At 42.2% G+C, this 19,656-nt stretch overlaps 1 protein-coding gene across 1 annotated transcript; it reads right to left on the bottom strand.

Moving 5' to 3' along the window:
- Window positions 1–1,307: 1,307 nt before the first annotated feature.
- LOC136116383 (ankyrin repeat and SOCS box protein 9) lies at window positions 1,308–18,135 on the bottom strand. The gene is given in 8 exon segments (XM_071812807.1): window positions 1,308–2,786; window positions 2,789–2,835; window positions 8,207–8,398; window positions 9,765–9,899; window positions 10,785–10,935; window positions 11,728–11,835; window positions 12,490–12,569; window positions 17,787–18,135. Coding segments are annotated over 8 exon segments (1,059 nt in total). The 5' UTR covers window positions 17,881–18,135; the 3' UTR covers window positions 1,308–2,534.
- Window positions 18,136–19,656: the final 1,521 nt, after the last annotated feature.

The raw sequence follows: 19,656 nt of genomic DNA, 5'->3' as shown, positions 1-19,656 counted from the left end.
GCCAGCAGGATTCAGGCTGGGACTGCAGGGCAGGGCAGTCTCCACTTTGACAGATATACTGCATGTGTTAAGCAAGAAAAGGTGGCTTCGGGAACATCAAGTCCTGGACCTGTGGCTCTCAAGAACATGATTCTAAGGGAAACTGAGTATATTCCAACTTAGGGATACAAGCACTCTTTTCTCTCTTCTAGGACCACTGATCTACTATTTTGCGGATGATCTGTCCCATTTTGCTGAGCCTGTAAAGTAAATTTTATTTCACGGAATTTCCTTCTTCATCATCTGGAAATGAACTCATGTCAGTGGAGAGGGAAAAGGACATTCTCTGCATATGCTTCAAAGCTGCATAATACATTTACTGAATTAAGATGCCTGTGGTTTCCGGTTAAGAGAGAAAAATGCAATGGCAAGAACTGGGCAGCTGTGGACCTTTGCATGCAACTGCAGAATGAAGAACTGAGTCCTGGGACATGGCTGATCCCACCTGGCAACTGCTGTAGAACCAAAACAACTTTGCAATGATTTGTTGAGTCAGACATCTTTTAATAAATCAAAAGAAAAAAATAATGCTTAAATCAGTTGTCTTCTTTTCTTGAGCTGTTCATTGTTTAGTTCCACAGTTTTTCATAAGCAGCTCTGTACCCAGCAGAAACAACAATTTGTAAAGCATCTTGGTGGCATTGTCCTCTCTCTTTTGGCTGGCTTCTGTGGGCAAAGACACCCAGGGGTACATCCATCAGAGAGGGAACTGCTGCCCTCCCATGTCTCTCCAGCCCCACAGTGTACCCGTTAGATGCCGACAGACACCTCTTGGACTTCTGACCCTACAGGGACCTCCACATGTTCACTTCCAGTAAAGGGTTCCTGTTGCGTGGGCACACATGAAGGCACTCAGATCATTACATGTGCCTCTTGCTGATGAGACAGGAGAAACAAACTGATGCAAATCAGTAAAAGGAACCAAAACAAACAACAAACAAAAAGCAATAACAACAACAAAAAACTAAAGAGAGCAACTATCTTCATTTACATCTTTTCCTGCTTTGTGAAGTGTCTGGATCCTTTTGACTAACCCTCAGCTGAGCAGAAGAAGAATTGGAAGAATCCAGCTTTACCTTAAAACATCAGCAAAAGGCAAGATTTTCACAGTATTTGCATTTTAGTCTTATCTTTATATCTATATGAAGGAAATATTCTATATACTACCTGCCTCTAGGCAGGATTGCACAACACTAGAGTTCAGTCCAAAACTCCATAGACAATCCACAAAATTAGTGCTATCATTTAAAAGATGAATGAAAATAGAAGAAGAGTATAAATCATTTATTTTTGAGCAAATATCCTATACAATGGTGGCTTGACTACCATTAAACAGCTAACAAAATAATATAAAGGAATCTGATAAAATACATTCCTGACAATCTTTCAAGTCCTGCATTACATTTCCAATGGTTTCAAATATAAGAAAAGATCCAAACCTCACGAGCTTATTCAGGCTGAGCTTATTCAGGTTGAGCTTATTCAGAGTGCATCTTGTGCAACTTTAACAGTTGATAACTGGATAAGTGTTGATGCATAAAGTTGTAATTCACCAGTGTTGATCACAATTTATATTAAAATAAATAAGCAAATGATGATACAAGCTGAGCATACAGAATTCATTCTAATTACACTTGATGAGGGGGATTCAAGTAAACAGAGTCACACTATGAAATTTATAGAAGAAAAGCAATCTGGAAGCAACACTTTCACCACCTTCCCAGAGCAATTCTATCCTGGTATTAGCATTACTCCTATAAACCCATTGGCTGAGGTTACAAAATAAGATACTTAAAGGTGAATAATAAAACTAGTACATAAAAAATGGTTTTTCATCATCTAAAATATAATAAGCTGCATCTGCATCTTTCAGATGTGTCACCAATGCAGGGATTCTTCACAGTTTAATCTTAAAAAGTTAAGCATTAGGTTCATTGTCTGTTCCCTGCCTCTTCAATCCAGATTCAGATTAGCCAAGATACTGATTTTAGAAGGATCCACCTGTCCTACCCAAGATGCCTGCTTTCATTCAGCCTATGAACACAGGTGTCTATTTTCTTCCCCAGCTGGAGGGAAAGAATATAGATTACTATCTTAAACCAGCCAGTGATTTTCACATGGTTCAAATTATGTGTGATGAATTGGGTTGAAGATTTCTAACGGTCTCTATCACAAGAGTTATGGATCTAACTGTGTTTGTAATTTTGTCCCATTAGGGTACAATTTTTGTGTCCCACAAAACCAGCAGCATCATTTTTGCTGTGTTGGATCAGCACAAAAATATTCAAACCATCACACTGGATACTTATAGCCAGCAGTCATGTTCTCCAGCTGAGGATTTGAGTTGTTATTTACATCAAATATGAGCATCCAGGTTGCATTTGATCCACCCCCTTTAACTTCTCATATGGGAAAGGAGACTTGCACTGCACACAATGGCACACTAATAAACATAAAAATAAGTTTGTGTATTTGGAAGCTGCTGGTCTCTCCACTTACGAGATGAGGACTCCACTTATCTGATTGCTGGTGTTAATGATGTCATCACAATTTTTGCACACCAAGCCCACTCTTGCAGGAGTCTTCACAGTGAAGTCAGGAAGGAAAGTGTCTCCAAAATCACCGAAGTCCATGTTCCTGCCCCTTTGATGCGGGGGTGACACGGTGGGCAGAAGAGCTGGAGCTTCACCATCTTCACTCCCGTGTGTATCAGGTACCTGATATTCCCAGCGGAATGCATGGGAGAGCATAGAGTGGTCATAACAGCACTTAGTTTTGTGGCAGCAGGATGTGTTTCTGGGAGGGAAAGAAAAACAGCCAGTGTTAAAGTTTAGCTGGAGAAAATATTTGTTCTTTTACAATCTTAGTGGAATAAGAACCATATGTCATGTTTGTTTGAGAGACACATACTCTGATCCAGCAGCTCAGTAGCTGAGAGAGGGGGCAGAAATTATCTATTATCTTTTTAATTTGGAATAGACTATAATTTTAGTACTTCCACTGTTTGTTTCATGACCACACATTAGAGGTGTTATTATTATCACTTCCTTGGAAAATGTCATAAATGGGCATTTCTTTCCAAGGAAATGATGATCATCTTCAGATGATCTCTTTCCTTGAGTGGAGAAAGAGGATGGAAGCTGTTGTTTTATTCTGATGTGTGCAGAGAAACGCTTAGGAAATATCACCTAATTGTCAGGGCAGAAAGGAGGAGCACCCAATGGCTGCGATTGATGGTCTGTTAGATTGTGTCCTTGAAAAATAATATGCTACAAGGAGAAAATGTGTAGTACTGAAGCATGCCTCCCTTATGTCTCAAAGCATCAGGAATAAGTAATTTTAATAGATGATTAAAAACTTTCTCCTCTCTATTGTTGCTCTGCAGGGAACTGCCATCAGCAGTGACCCACTTGATGTCACAGCAGAAACACATGTTTCAGATGCTGGCCTAAATTCAGATGATTGCTGGTTCGTGCTCTTCTATCCACAGTGCGATATACTTGGAAAATAAATAACATTTGCCAGAGGACTCCCTTTTCTTATCTGTTCAGCAGTGTGGGTACAGCCCTCACAGATGACAGGAAGATGAATGCTGCTCACAGAGAAAGTGTAGCTATCCTCAATATCCTTAATATGTATGTGAAGTGCTATTAGTGCTGGGTAGGGATACATGTTGTCTCTGTAAAGGGCTATCAACCACAAGCCCTCTGAAACTGTGCCAGGATACAGACAATCAAGAGATCTATTTTAAAACTCTGTGCTCATTTTCTATGCTTCCCAGGGGGTTCTTCAGTCACGTTTTCAAGCTTCAGCATGCAACCATGAAGAACTGCTCCTTTCCAAGTGATGGATTTGCTGGGGGTGGTGGCTGTGAGGAGTGAGTCAGTCAGTCAATCCTGTGCTTCTTGGACCTAGGGATTTACTAGGGACCAGCAATTATCACAAATTAACACTGCAGGCATTGGCAATACTACTGATTAGAAGAGGCTTTCCTCAACGAACCTGGTTGTGTCTTTAAAAGCACCATTTTGAACATGAAAGGCTTAAACATGGAGAAGGAAATGTTTCAGCTCATCTGGGAGGAGAAGTCCAGTTATTTTTTGATGTTGCTTGTGTCCAAAGCACCTCCTGATGCACAGGCGGCACAACTGCATCAAGGACAGCGGCCCTGGAGAAAGAGCCAGTAAGAGGTTACACGTGGTTTTATCACACCAAAACTGTAAAGCTGAAACAGCAGCTGTGCATTACCATTGCTCCCAACTCCTGCAACCCACCTCACGCAAGGGGTATGTGGCCACCCCAGGATGCTCAGCAGTGAAAATCCAGACTTCTGCCCACCAAAGGACATTAGCTCACCTGCGATTCTGTTCAAACCTAGTCACTCTCTGTCACTACACAACCACAATTAGCATTAGCAGTGCCAGTCTTTCCCTTTTAAGCTACATCAATGTGAAATGGTTTGTATTGTCTGAGACAAAGAGATGATCTATGCTTTCTTCAAAGTCCTTTGCTGCCCTGACTCCCCAGTGAGATTCAAATCTGTAGCCCACCACTTTCTTGAGATGTATTTCCTAATAGTGACAAACACATAGTAAAAGAAATACTATATAAGCCTTTTTTTTAAAACCTTCTAAATTAAGTGATATTGAGAAATACTAAACCCTGCTGAAGGATCTATGCTGCTTTTTTCATTTATTGAGGTATAAATGTAGATTCATAGAATCATAGAATAGTTTGGGTTGGAAACGACCTTTAAAGGTCACCTAGTCCACCTGCCCTGCGATGAGCAGGGACATCTTCAACTAGATCAGGTTGCTCAGAGCCCCGTCCAGCCTGGCCTGGAATGTCTCCAGGGGTGGGGCATCTACCACCTCTCTGGGCAACCTGGGCCAGTGTTTCACCACTCTCATAGTAAAAAATGTTTTCCTCATGTCTGGCCTGAATCTCCCCTTCTTCAGTTTGAAACCATTACCCCTTGTTCTAACACAACAGGCCCTGATAAAACATCTGTCCCCATCTTTCTCATATGCCCCTGGAAGTCTGCAATAAGGTGTCCCCAGAGCCTTCTCTGGGCTGAACACTCCCAACTCTCAGCCTGTCCTCACAGCAGAGCTGGTCCAGCCCTCCGATCATTTTTGTGGCCTCCTCTGGCCCCTCTCCAACAGGTCCATGTCTGCGCTGAGGGTTCCAGAGCTTGGGAGGGGTTTATCCTTTTCACAAAGAGGTGGATCCTGTGTGATGCTTTTAACTGTGGTGCCTGTCAATGTTCAGCCCTCCATTGTGTCATTTGTGCCCCAGTGTGCAGCACACAGGGGTCACAAGTGCAGAGGGTCGCAAGGGGGGCTGTGGGAGAGAAGAAGGACAAAGCAGGGAGAGCAAATGAGTGGATGTGGGGGTTGGATGATGGGAGTAGGGAGGGGACAAAAAGAGACACAGAAGAAAGCAAGAGAGAGATAAGTTATCTGGGAGGGGACAGTCTGAGTGCTACCCACCACGTCTGCCTGCTGAGTGGGTAAGATACTGCTCACCAGAGAAGAAAAATGTTAGAGCTGGAGGAGGAGTGAAGTACACTACGAAGGAAACAGGGGCTGCAGCAAAAATGCAGTGAGGTGGCAGCTTTCAAATCTTCCCTCATGCAGAACACTACCTTTCCAGCATCTCTGCATGGCTGAAGATCGCTGCACTATTGAAAGGACTGTGCTCTCCTGCTGGGAGTCAGCGGATGAGTTACCCTGTGCTTATGTACAAGGTAACAAGGCAAGTCGATATCGGGCAAGCGAGACTGGCTATTGCAGTGTCACTGTACACGTGTTTGGTCACTTAGATCCCACAGATAAATGTCCTTCTCTGCAAACATCTCATTTCAAAAAGCTTCCATTAAAAAAAAAAAAAAAAGAAAAACTAAAGACTCATCAATACACAAGCAGTGTCAGTATGCTGAAAATATTTAGCAATTGTGACCAGGGTCTTCATAAACAGTACATTTCTGGATCACCAGCTAGTCCTCCCACCCACATGTATGACTCTCCCTGCAACACAAGCAGGGTAGGGGGTGGTCTGGTAGAGTGGTGAAGTCCTGGGAAAGAAGACCATCAGACACAGTATACCTGTTCTGGGCTAGTCATAGGGCAACTCTGGGTCAGTGCACTCACCAACTCATCTCTAGTGGAAAAACTGGCTCCCTCCAACTTGCCCTGGCCATGGGCATGGGGCTGCTGCCCTCCAGCATCTGTGGCATACAGGGAGAGGATCCATGTGTGGGAGCGGGGCAGGAGAGCAGCATCATGGCTGTGCTGGTGCTGAGGTGCCATGGTGCTGGTGAGGTGACTGTGATCCCTACAGCACATTGCCAAACTTCTGCATGAAATGTTTGCACCACTCCTACAGGCTGCAACTGTTCAGCCAGCCAACAAAGTTAGATATCAGGTGCCCATCAGGCATGACCCTACTTGGAGAAGGGCATGTTGGAGAACACGGGACAATCCTCAGCCACAAAATGCCCTCCAAGGATTTATAATTTGTGTTCTGGTTGCTGAATTTCACTTTAAAAAGTTCCTTATTGCCCAAGCTGTCAGCTCAGCCCAAACAGAGTTTCTTGGGCCAGCTCCATAGGGTGTACCTGAAATGTTGTTTGTTTGTTTGTTTGCTTGCTTGTTTGTTTTTAATCTCAAATAAACAGGACACATGTAGTGCCATGGGAGTCAGGAGGCCAACACAGCAGGGATTGGAGTTTGAAAAGATCACCGCTCTGTGCACCATAGATTAGGCTGGGAAACCAAATATCCATTGCTCGTACATAAAATGCACATCACAGTTGTTTTCACCCGGTTATTTTCATGTTGCTGTCTCAAGCAGGTCCTGATTAATCACTTTATTATTCCAGTTTTACCTTGGTATAAATCTATTCATTACAACAATCACATCAGCATGTAACTGGAATAATAAGGGTCATGTAGTACACCCTCAGCAACTTGTTTAACATAATGCAAATCCAGATTATCTAATAATGTGTATAGTTTACTGACTGGATGAGAACATCTAAAGAAGAACACAAGTACACCAATTATTAGACACAAGAGACATTATTCTAATTTTTCTGAAGACTGGTAAATTAGTTTTCTCTCATTAAAGTATTCATAATCAATAAAATAAAATGGACTTGGAACTATTTCATTTACAGGTACAAAATCAGCACTTCCTGAAGGTTAAGCCTACAGTTTGATACTGCTGGATTATTCTGAACATAATGTTGGCTTTTAAAAAAAGACTAGTTTATAAACATATACATGTTTATATATTCATAATATTATTCTTGTGCAATTTTCCTTAATGCCCACCAAAACCCTCATATAGAGTCATTAATTTTAAAGACGCATTTGTACCTACATAAGAACTTGGCTCAACAATAAAAGGCAAAGAACTAGAAGAGTCCTTCTATATTTCGTTCTTTCTTCCTTTCTCCCTTTCTCTCTTCTTTCTTTCTTTCTTTCTTTCTTTCTTTCTTTCTTTCTTTCTTTCTTTCTTTCTTTCTTTCTTTCTTTCTTTCTTTCTTTCTTTCTTTCTTTCTCTGTATCACATGCATTGAATTTTTTCTGGTTGCAATTTTGCATTTATGCTGAGACCAGTATCTGGCACGTACCTGACATCAGCATGCTGTATAACTAAACATCCCAGTCCTAGGGCTCACCAGGTAGCCTCAACTCCCATCAGAGGTGATTTTCTGCTTGTGTTTGTCAACACACTCCAGATAACACCTCTTGGTCTACTCCCATCTCAGAAACAAGGGAACTGAGAGACTCTGAGTAACTTCAGTACTTTAGGTAATGGGAAAAAGCCACCTTTAATTTCCAAGGAGCTTTTTGCTTGGTTTTTTTCACTCTAAAAGCTATTCTGCATTGTACTGCAAACTCCATACAATTGCTTATGATGCAGCAGATACACAATCTGGATGTTGAAAGATGGGTTGTTGTTGTTACCATTATCCCTATAATGCACCACTATATTCTGGTACTAGAAAACATAGCATCCATATGTCACCAAATGGACGTAAGCTTAGTTATCCTCAGTTTTGTGGTGCTTGTGGCATGGAATAGCATGGCCTTTTGCAGCAATTTGTGTGGTTCTTCCCGAGTGAATCCCAATTGAACAAATAAGCAGTAAGAGGTACCTTCTTTCTGCAAGAATAGTTGGCCCATAGGGCTGCCGGGTGGAACCAGCTCCATTGGCCTCTTGCTTTCAGCATTCTTCACCCAAATGTCCGCTCCAAAGTCGATCAGCAGTGTCACCAGCTCCGCACTGCAATTCCTGGCAGCCGCGTGCAGAGGGGAGTCCAGGCCCTTGCCGCTGTTCACATTTGCTCCTGAACACCAAGAGATGGCGAAGAATAATGACACAGAATAATGGCTGTTCTGTAGCCTGTTTCCATTTCCTACACCAGCTGCTATTTCTCTGAATAACCTGTAAATGCTGCAGCATCCACCCAGAGGTGTATTTCCTAATGCTGGTGACTGGTACTACAATTTGCAACACACAAGTCACACTGGTTGAGGTAGAGTGTGCTTGTGACTGAAAACTGATCCCAGAGGAACAGTGAATGCCCAGCCCATGGATATCTTGAAGCAAGACAAAGATGTAGTTCCACCTATGTCCCACCTTTGCTCCCCATCCCAGTGCCCCATTCTCTTAAGATACATGCAGGGTTTCAGCCTGCTCTGTACCAGAGATTTAAGCTGGTGGAATTTCCAAATGCCTAGGTATCTGTTGGTGTAAAAAGATGAAGAAGCAAATGTTCCAGAGCCCCTTTGTAGAGGAGAATATAAACAAGTGTCCCTGATGAGCATTCCCTTATCCATTAGCCTGGGTTAATGGCTTCTAAAACACCCTAAGAATGGTGAGCTGTAGAACTAATTCAGGAATATTTATAACGTTTTTATAGCACATATTCTTATACATAGAAGGCAGCAAAAAACAAAATGGTAAAAACCAGAAAATAATAGCCAAACATTTAAAATTTAGATATTTGTATTTGACCTCTTCCAAAAAAAGTCAACTGTCCTAAATAGTGCATCAGGTGATCTACATGATGCTTGCCTTGTTTTTTCCAAAGAGGCTTTGTTGGTCCACTGTTTTTGTACGAGCTATGTGGCTACTTTAGGTTATATGGTCCTTTTGGTTAGAAAAGGTGCACTACTGCGTATAACAAGAAATTGTATAATTATCCACGTGTTTAGATTTATAGCTAGGTTTGATTGACGCAAAGTATATAGTGCAGAATGTTTTTCTGTGTTGGAAATGTTTTAACTTTTTATGAACTCACTGGCAATTAAAACATGTTTGCAGAAATACTATGCAAAAATGATTGAGTCAATTGTTTTGGATAAAGATGAAGGACAAGAAAAAAAAAAATTTTTTCCTTGCCTACTCAAGTAACTGCAGCATCACACCAGCACACACACAAACACTGGAAAGGGTGGTGTCTGTTCCAGGCATCACCGGCCTTGTGAAATCCAGGATCACTCATAATTTTGCTGGGAGCTGTAAAACTGGATTCCTGGGTCAGAAGACCCTGGTTGCCCTGCTACCGCAAGTAACCCAGGACTGTCATTAAAAGCAAAACTTCTCCAGATCCGAGAGCATGAGTTCCTCTAAATCTTTCACACAAAGAGAATCCAAAGATAGATATTACACGAAACTAAAGTACACCATCCTTTATTTTTTCTTTTTACCTGACTCAAGTAGCTTCTTGGCACAGTTCAACTGCTGATTCTCACAAGCTACATAAAGCGGAGTACCCAGATGCTTGATGTTGTGATCTATATTTACCCCATGAGACGCGAGGAATTCAACACATTGCACATGACCTTAAAAGGGATAAAGGAAGAGTCAACTCACAGAGAACAGGGATTTTTTTCAGCAAATCCTCTATTGCAGCCATGTAACTCAGCAAAGATTCAATATTTTGTCAAGAGCTGGTAGTACAATGCTTTCATCCACTCCAGTATTTTCAACCTGGAAAATGGGAGCTGCAAAGCCATAATTAGCAAAACAGTCTAAAGCCCTCGCATTTTATCTGATTCATTTTAGATGTCTACCAAGAATGAGACAAATCACACTGTGTTTCTGTCCATTGCTTTTGAAGATAGCCAGACGACTCCCTCCTTTATCTGCATTTTAGGCAACTGAGGTAGACAACGCAACCCCTTCCAGGCATCACCATATGAACACGGGTCCCTGAGAGCCCAGCTGAGCTGCCCTTTGTGAGCACCAGGGGTGACAGAAACTGTGTCAGGGGAAACCTTATTGCTCTCTACAACCACCTGAAAGGAGGTTGTATCGAAGTGTGTCTTGGTCTCTTCTCCCAAGCAGCAAGTGATAAGATGAGAAGAAATGGCCTCAAGTTGTGCCAGGGGAGGTTGAGATTGGGTATTAGGAAAAATTTCTTCATGGAAAGGGTTGTCAGGCATTGGAACAGGCTGCCCAGGGAAGCGGTTGAATCACCATCCCTGGAGGTGTTTAAAAGACATGTAGAGGAGACTCCTAGGGACATGGTTTAGTGCCAGTGTTAGGTTAACTGTTGTACTCAATGATCTTGAGGGTCTCTTCCAAACAAAATGATTCTATGATTAGACCAACTAGAAAGGTATTTCACATGGCCCAAATCAAGAAAGTTATCTTCTTTATACCTCTTTCCTACTTCAGCACCTTGCTAGTAACATGGAAAGCAGTGCAGATGCCTGTGGGGTTACCTCTCTTAGCAGCTTCATGCATGGGGGATGCCAAGTCGCAGGGTGGGTGTAGGCTGGCTCCATGCTGCAGCAATAAATTCAGGCAAGCCACACTGCCACTGACACAAGCAGTGAACAACGGACTGTGCCAATCAACAGTAACTCCATTCACCTGGGGGAAAAAAAAATCCACAGTCAGGCTTTTTGTTAGTCTTCTCAGTATTTCAAAATAAATTAAAATTATCCAGTTTTGCAACAGAAAATAGGGTTCTAAATACTTTTTATTTATTTCCTTGCAAAAGCTGCCTGCTGCTTTGAAGGGTTACAACTTTTTATTTAAAAGATAATTTTAAAAGTCTTAAAAAAAATGTCCCCAAGTATTTCCTCCTGCAAATGAAGGTCTAACCAGTGCCACTCCAGAGTCTCTCAGGAGTTACCAAGTTGCCCATTTCTCAGTTATATCAGCTGAAACACACCTGCCCATAGCCCTTGCCTGAAACAGTCCATTTTTGGCTGAAAGTGTGCAACACCCCCACGTTTTGTTTGTTTGTTTTTAATAATTTATTTTAAACTGAAAGATAATATATGTATAATTAGTTAATTTTCTTATTATAATTTTGACATTAACTTAAAAAGTAGAGGTCAGGAGACACACCTATTTCATTACTGTACTTGGATGTTTTTTCCATTTTCTTCCCATTTTATCATCAGTTGATCCTAACAGTAAATGATGGGAACATTTCACCTTCATCTGAAGAACAGTTATAAGTGTTTTTTATATTTGTGCTTTTCAGATTGGTTTATTACGAAGTGCCTTTTATAACATGTGTACTCTAAGCTGAACTAAGTACAGAGTGTAAAACACAGTGATACACTGTCATAAAATAGTACATCACCTAGCATTAAAATGTGATAATACAACATACCAACACTGTAGACAATGGTCTGTCCATCATGCCCTCACCTGAGCACCATGTTTTAATAGGACACTGGCACAAGCAGCATGACCCCCTAGGCAGGCTTCATGGAGAGGAGACACCTGGTCTGCTGTAACAAGATTCACGTCACTCCCCTGATGAATTAATAGGAAATATCATTACAACCAACTAACAAAACCCTCATACAAAAAAAAAAAAAAAGAAAGAAAGAAAAAAAAGACCATGCACAAAAACCACCAACAAACAACAACAACAAAACCAACTCGTTCTATAATGACCTTCAAAGCTTTATGTGATCACACCTTCCTCAACTACTTGGAATTGCTGGTCTCAATAGGTAAGCAGAGAAAGAAGTCATGCCTTCTACAGACTGCTAATAGGTACAAAAAGCTGGAGTCCAGGGACTGTCTGATGGGACAATACAGGCATCCTTTCAGGAACTCAGAATAATTTTATTTCTACTGCACCATGAATAACAAACTCTGAAATTTAAGAAAAAAAAAAGTTTAAATATTTCTCCAGCCACTTGGAGATCCCAGGAACTGGGGTACCATCACTTGAACCAAAATTAAAGTATGAGCCAGGGTATTTTGATACATCACCAGCTTAGTGCACAGAGTCAATGAACCGCTTGTAGAAAAGAAAAAATAAAAATCTGTTACATGCAGATTTCACTGCATTATAGTCAATGTGATTTTCTCACCCTGAAGGTTTCACAGTAAAGCCCAGTCTGCATTCAACAACTGAGCAAGCCCAGTAGAGACCACATCAGCCCAGCAGAGGGGTACCTGTTTGATGAGTTTCTTCAGTGTAAGCAGACGCCCATGGATGGAGGCATCGTGTAAAGGAGACCAGTCTGAAACAAGGTCTGTACAAACAGAAAGACAGGAAAAAGGCTCTGTGGACTGTTTCATCAGTGTTTTTTTGCTTCAGCTGTGTGACCCCAGTAAAAATCTCTAATTTATTAGGCAAGCTCCCAAGCTTCCCTTGGAGCAGCTGCTGGGAGCATGTGAGACGAGAGGACAGCTTCTCTCTGGGTGTGTTTTTAACTCATCCCATGTTGGCACTGAGCAGCTGTGTTCCCTTTGAAACATGAGAGAGGGATTTGCAGAACACCACCTTGATCTGACTGAGCTTGTCCCTTGCTTTGAATTTTTTCCAGTGCTTTTGTTTTCACAAGCTCATTGCACTTTACCAATTAGCCCAAAAGGACTATGTTTTGAAGAGGGTATGACTGCTCAATCATTATTTACCCCTGCTCAGAGCTGGGCTAGAGTCAACAATGCATAACAAGAGAAGGTGCCAAACAAAGTACAAGGAGATAAATTGTGTTACCTGTTGATTTTGCCTTTCAGTTTTCAGTGTTTAGTGTTAGCCTGTGCAGCAATGCATTTTAAGTAATAGCTGTATTATCTGCTTTATTGAAACCAAAAGTGAGGTACAGCATGTACATAAAATACAAATATTAATAGAAGGGGATCTTCAGTATTACAGGTTTTATAGCTCAGACCCAGCTGAGGGCAATATTTCTTCTTGGAGACATTTGCCTCTTCCAGCATCAATTGCCTCAAAAACAATGTCTGGCCTATGTCAATGGCCCAGGCTCCACCTGGGAAGGAAGAGACATATTTGCAAAGGGCATTTCACCCAGCTTCTTTTGGAAACACATTTTGCTATACTCTCTGAAGAAGTCCCACTCTCCTTCCACTAACTACAGGGGAAAACCTCGATGACTGACTTGGATGTGTTGTGGAGGTTTTCAGGTACTATACTAGATTACACAAGTGGAACAGGTTTATTTTGTGTCCCCTGGAGAATGACCATGACCAGAAACAGGACACTGATCTGGTGATTGGAGCTTCTGTTATCTGGTTAGTATATCCTTCTCAGAGGTACATTTAAAACAACTACCAATCAGCTTTGAATTCTGAAGAAGAGACATCTTAGAGAGCAGGCTTGAAGGGACCATTAGCCATGGGGCTGTGACTCCTCTGAGCACAGGGCAGTCTCCTTCCTACACGCTCCCTGGGGAGAAAGCTTGGTGCCTTCTCCTGCTCTTAGCGTCTATTTGTTATAGCTGTGGGTGTGGGTTTTTTCCTTCAGATTACAAGTTTGTTGCCAGAGAATGGGGAAGGTGTTTGGTGATCCAACGACTATGGCCTACAGACTAGGTGTTGGGTGGACACACTGAAACTTTCCAGCTATTCCACTGCTGCCTGTGACTATGAGACAATGCAGACTTCGTAGGTAAATCTGCACTGCCAAGTAGAGAAAGCCAGGCAGATATTTCAGCATTGAGCTTTAAGGAGGGAAGATGTAAAGGCAAGTCAGTCCACGTCATTTGGTCTCAAAGACAGAAATGGTTCCAGTCCCCTTTATATAGCAGTACAGAAATATATAACAAGAAAATACTTCATTAATCAAGTGATCATTTCCAATCTGGTACTATTTTCACTATGTGATTAATATTTGGGAGAAGCCTTAAAATTAGAAGGCCAAAGGATGGTAGAGATGTAACCCCAATAGAGCTTTATGGGTGCTACCAAGTACATTAAATGAAAAGAGAAACAAACTCAGTAAATATGGGTAACATACATCAATTAGTTTTTGAAGAAAATGGTATTCTTTGCTGCTGGCATAATTTGAGCTCTGCCCACCTCCTTCAGTGTTCCATAAGCCATGTCCCACAACAAGCATGTAGTTCCATTAAGTTCACAAACATGCTTTGGTGTCAGCAAATGGACAGTGATTTACAGAAGCTGTGGTTCTGGTCTTGTACAGAAAGCCAAACTATGGTATTAAAGCACAATATCATTAATCGACTAAAACAGTTTTGCTTCAAGTGATGTGTGCCAAATCATGCTTATCTGACCACGCTGTTGTTCTTGCTGATCCTGTCTGTGTTATCATTGGTTGTGTATACAGGCTCTATAAAAAGCTTTTGATTTTCCCATTTAGAAACCAATGCAATTGCCCAATCTGCATGAGTTGCAAGGGGAGCATGTTTACAATAATTCTAAAAATCTAGACTGAGGAACAAGTTTTCTGAGCTGCAGCTTGATCTTTTTTTGGCCACACAAATACAGGTGGGGCTTTGGGCAAGCTACCAAGTTGTTGTATCAATGTGTGAGCACTCTAGTGACGAAGAGGGAGGTGTACGGTCAGGCCATCATGTCCATGTGCAGAATTTATCCATTCAGTGCTTGCTTGAGAAAGGGCAGGTTTCCACTGAGACTCTAAAAAGGAGCCAGACCAGACCACAGTCACCTGTGGAGTAGCCATTATCTTGTAATTTTGCCAGGTCTTAACAATAAAAAAAAAAAAAAGATTGACTGCATAAGTGTCAAAATGTGAGTGGAAAATAAAAAGCTGGGAACTCTATAATGAGAGGAAACAAGGCTTTTTTTTTTTTCCTAAATAGAAGTGGAGGCCTACAGTAGCTTCAGACTAGCCTTGGATACATTGAGAAGAGGGGGTTTAAAGGCCTGTCTGATGACTAACTGCTGCAGCGTTCTTCCAAATCTGCCACCATGAACAGTGCAGCCCCGAGCTGCATTTCTCCTACCCCAGTTCCATCTGCAGCAAACACCTTGGCCCTGAAGCAGCATTCCCTGCAGGGGAAGGCAAATTTCCCCCATTCCTGTGCCCAAGGATCACCCTCCAGCAAAGCACAATTCTTCTGTTTTCTGCCTGTTCTGGGCTGGAGCTTGTGTTTCTCACCTGGAAGAGGAGGGAGGCTGCAGTCGACACTGGGGTCTCACTGCCTGCTTTGCACAGCACATAAGGCACACCCTCAGTAATTCAGATGAATAGTATTTGTTATATACCATACACAGGCTCCTGATTAAAGCCTAAGCAAATGCCAGTGCTATCTGGCCATGGACTTCAAAAATTCTGAAATAGTGTCTTTTCAGGAAAGTCCTTAAAACACTCTGCCCACTAGAGCTGCCTGTGAAGGAGCAAGGCCGGTGCATGTGGGTAGCACAGCTGTGTTCACTTCATGTACCATCACAACAACTAGGATTTCTGATTGCCAGAACTGTGTACAGCTGCTCTTTTTCAGAGGAATGAGACTTTTAATTCAAACTTGAAATTTACCCACACCTTAGTCCACAGGCAGGCTCAGTCAGATCTCAATAGCTTCAGCACCTAGAGATCCAAAAACCCACTGGCTTTTGATGGCATTGGGTCACTTAGCTCCACTTTTACCACTGAAAATCCCTGCCAGCTCAGAGGTTACATTACAGGTCCAGTGATATTTGCTCACTTGCCATCACTTGGGTGCTTAAACCCTGGGAGGGTGATGTACACAGAGGAAGCCTTACAGCAATAACCACACAAATGTGCAAACCCTGACTGCTCCCTATGCACCACAGAGCATTCACAGGACCTTTCTAGAAGAGCAATCGTTTTTGTGGTGATGGTTGAAAGTACGTTTTTCCAGCCTTTGACCATGTGGAGGGTGTTGCAGACTACGTGCCTGTCTGCAGCCTGGTTTCCTTCTGCAGCAGTTATGCATGGTGCAGCTTGCAAGGGGCTTTGAAATCCTTTTGGCTGAGGTATGCATACACATTTGCATATACATATGTCTATGGCATTATGTATAACAGTACTATGAATGGTATTTTTCATATCTAAAGGCTTTCACCTGAAGTTTTTGTTGTATGTAGCGAGAGTCCAACACATTCCTCCTGTAAGTCACCAGCAGAGTTTACCAACTCTGCTACAGAGGAGGTAGACACAAGAGGAATGGACCAAATCCTGATTTTCAAATTATCTATATGTGGCAGTGTGGCATGTGGACTCCCCTCCTTCCAGACTCCATTTTGCTAGAGCTTATCTCCAGTGTGGATCTGGTTCACTTCATACTGTTAATAACATTGCTGTCCCTTCCCTCCCACCCAGCCTCAATATCTACATACATGACATGCATGAGAGGCAGACAACACAGCAGACATACTGGTCATCTGTTTTTCAGGTCTTATTTTTTCGTTTGGTATTAATGGAAGTGTTCTGAAAATCCCCAGAAAGGACAAAGGACCGTGTAAAGTCATATTATCTTAATTTACCTCATTTCCACTGCACTCACCATCAGCTGAAGAAGTAGCGTCTCAGAAAACAGGGCTACAGGGAACATGTCTAGCTAAACCATTATGTGAAGTCAAATTACTTTTGTCACCATGTCATATTTTCAATGGCTCTGGGCCAGACAACAGTGATCAGACTGGGGCCCTTTGCCTGAATAACTGTTCACTGGTGACCACAACATTGTTTGTCACAGCTGACGACAGTGCCCTGACCATTGCAGAAGAACCCGCTTGGGCTGGTGGCTCAGCCTGGGCAACAACACTTGGTTCTGCTCATTGAAAAGAAAAAAGAAAAAGATGAAGAGGAAAAAAAAGAACATTTAAAAGAGAAAAGAGAAAAGAAAAAAGAAAAGGTAAAAGCAGAAAAGAAAAATTAAGTGAAGAAAGGAGGGAAAGGGAAAGGGAAAGGGAAAGGGAAAGGGAAAGGGAAAGGGAAAGGGAAAGGGAAAGGGAAAGGGAAAGGGAAGAAAAAGAAAGAAAAGAAAAAGAAAAGAAGAAAAGAAAAAAAAGAAAAAAGAAAAGAAAAGAAAAAAGAAAAGAAAAGAAAAGAAAAGAAAAGAAAAGAAAAGAAAAGAAAAGAAAAGAAAAGAAAAGAAAAGAAAAGAAAAGAAAAGAAAAGAAAAGAAAAGAAAAGAAAAGAAAAGAAAAAAAGAGGAACTGAGCCAGTACTGAGTTTCCAGCTGGCACTAATCAAAGTCAAACAAGCCACACTGCAACTTCTTTTTCAACGTGCTGTCGATTGAGTACTGCATTTTTTTCCACTTGTACAAACTGCAGGACAGCACCAGACACTCTTTTTCCAAAAAAAACCAAGAAAAAATTGAGTATCAAACAGAAACAGTTTATCAAAATGCCTTCTGAATTGCAAGGGCATGGAGATGTTGCATGGGACTGACTGTGGACCTGCCCTGGAAGCAGGACACCACTGAAGCCTAACCCTGCCCTATACTGCCAGTGACAGAGGTGAAGGCTGACGGTGAGGCAGGAGCGTTACTTACCCCTCATCAGCGGGTTTGATAGAGATGTTGCAGATGCCTGACCTCCGGCTCCTTGCAATTTGCCATCATTTTGATTTGTTCCCTCATCATCCATTTCAGCCCCGTCTGTCCAATTTCTGTTTTTTCACTTCATGGTCGGTCTCAAGAGTTCAAATTCCATCGTCCCCGGTGAGCCCCCGGCAGTGGGAGTGATCTGTTAAGCAGACTCTGCACACGAGTCAAACAGACATTGCAACAGACTGGGACGTGGTGCCGGCAGCACTTCATGCAGAAACTCGAGTACCTGGGTTGGGATTTAACAAAACAGCTCCCCAGCTGCCCTGGGAGGCAGCCAGCAACCCAGCGAAGTGAGAGATGTGCCTGATGTCACATCCTCTCCAACACAGCACCCAATCAGGGAGCCCGCCGTCCCTTTTTTATCAGGAAGGAAATTCTTAGTTTGCCAAAAAAAAACAAGACAGAAAGAGCCAGTTCAACTAGTTGAGCAAACTTTGCCTGCAGGGGTTTTGCAAAGAAAATCTGCAGAGATAGGAGAGCGCATGCAGATCTGCACCATTCCCGAGCAAGCTGTTTGCAGGCAACTTTGCCACGCACTTCCCGGGGTGCTGTACATTGTGCCTCCATGGGTGCTATACATTGTGCAAAACCACCCCTCTGATCTGCCAAGCCCATGGCAGTATGCAAGGAATGGAGAGCCAGAGGCCTCCTGCGCGGCAGCAGCCGACACATACCCTATGGATATTGAAACCACATGTCTGGGGAGCTGTGGTTCCCACTGGGGGCCCTATGCTGCCTCCGTGGCGTGGAAATTGCGGCACTGTGGGGGGCTTATTTCCTTCCCCCCAGTTCAATCAATTTCACTGAGTAACAGTCACACCAGGAGTCTCGTATGTAAACAGTACCTTTTGTTTGTTTTAAGCAATTTCTCAGTCTGAAACAAACATCGCAAACCTACCAGTGAACAAATGGGAACATTTTTTCGGGAAGACCTCCATCTCATTTCTCTCGGTCAGTTTGCAAAAATTCTGTTCCCATGGATCATCTGCATTTGCACTTTTCCAAATTAGTATAATTCACGAGTGCCAAATCTTTTTTCTATCCCTGAACGTTTGCCCATTTGTGTACAAGTGCAAGCAGGCAGAACTTCCATGTGAAAGTCTAAACCATGTAAATAAAAATTAAGTTGGTTGTTTTGTTTTCGATTTGTCTACTAGAGCAAAATTTTCATTTGTGTATTGGAAGATACAAAGTTGCTAATCATGAGCTAATTCTGGTCCTAACTCCACTGAGCCTAAGCAACCAACTTTTGTCTTTATTCCTATTTATACTACATGCAGGAGATCTAGAATCATAATTAGGGTTTCTTTGTTCACATCTTTAATAAAAGGGCTCTCCCTGATGAATGCCCTCCTGACTTTTGGGTTTGGCCCCACATGCTGGATGCAAGTTGACACTTGGTTTGACTGGAAATGACATTTGTGTCTTAGCCATTGAAATTTCCACATTAAAAATGTTGTGGAGAAAAAAAAAGTGTAAATGGAGAAAGGGGTATAAATATTTGGTTTGGTGATTAACGTGTAAAATGAGAAATGGAAAAACATTTTTTCCCTTTTAGTATTGCTTGAGTTTATGGGCTAGGTTGACACATCTCAAGATGCACCTCTGAAATCCCCACAGCATGTTGGTAGCCCACAGGCATACTTTATCCAGGGCTGTTGGTGTCCTGGTGCATGCGTATTTATATCTCATGGAGTAAGTGGACAGAACATTCACAGAAGGAGTTTCTGGTTTGATTGTACTTGCCTTCTAATATCATCAGAGCAGCAAAGACAAAGCAAAGCCACAACGTGGGCAGGATACAATTTCCACA

Source organism: Patagioenas fasciata, chromosome 1 (assembly GCF_037038585.1).
Source record: "Patagioenas fasciata isolate bPatFas1 chromosome 1, bPatFas1.hap1, whole genome shotgun sequence".
NCBI lineage: Eukaryota > Metazoa > Chordata > Aves > Columbiformes > Columbidae > Patagioenas > Patagioenas fasciata.
The sequence above is the reverse complement of the archived record's forward strand: the minus strand, read 5'-3'. Positions and strand labels throughout refer to the sequence as shown.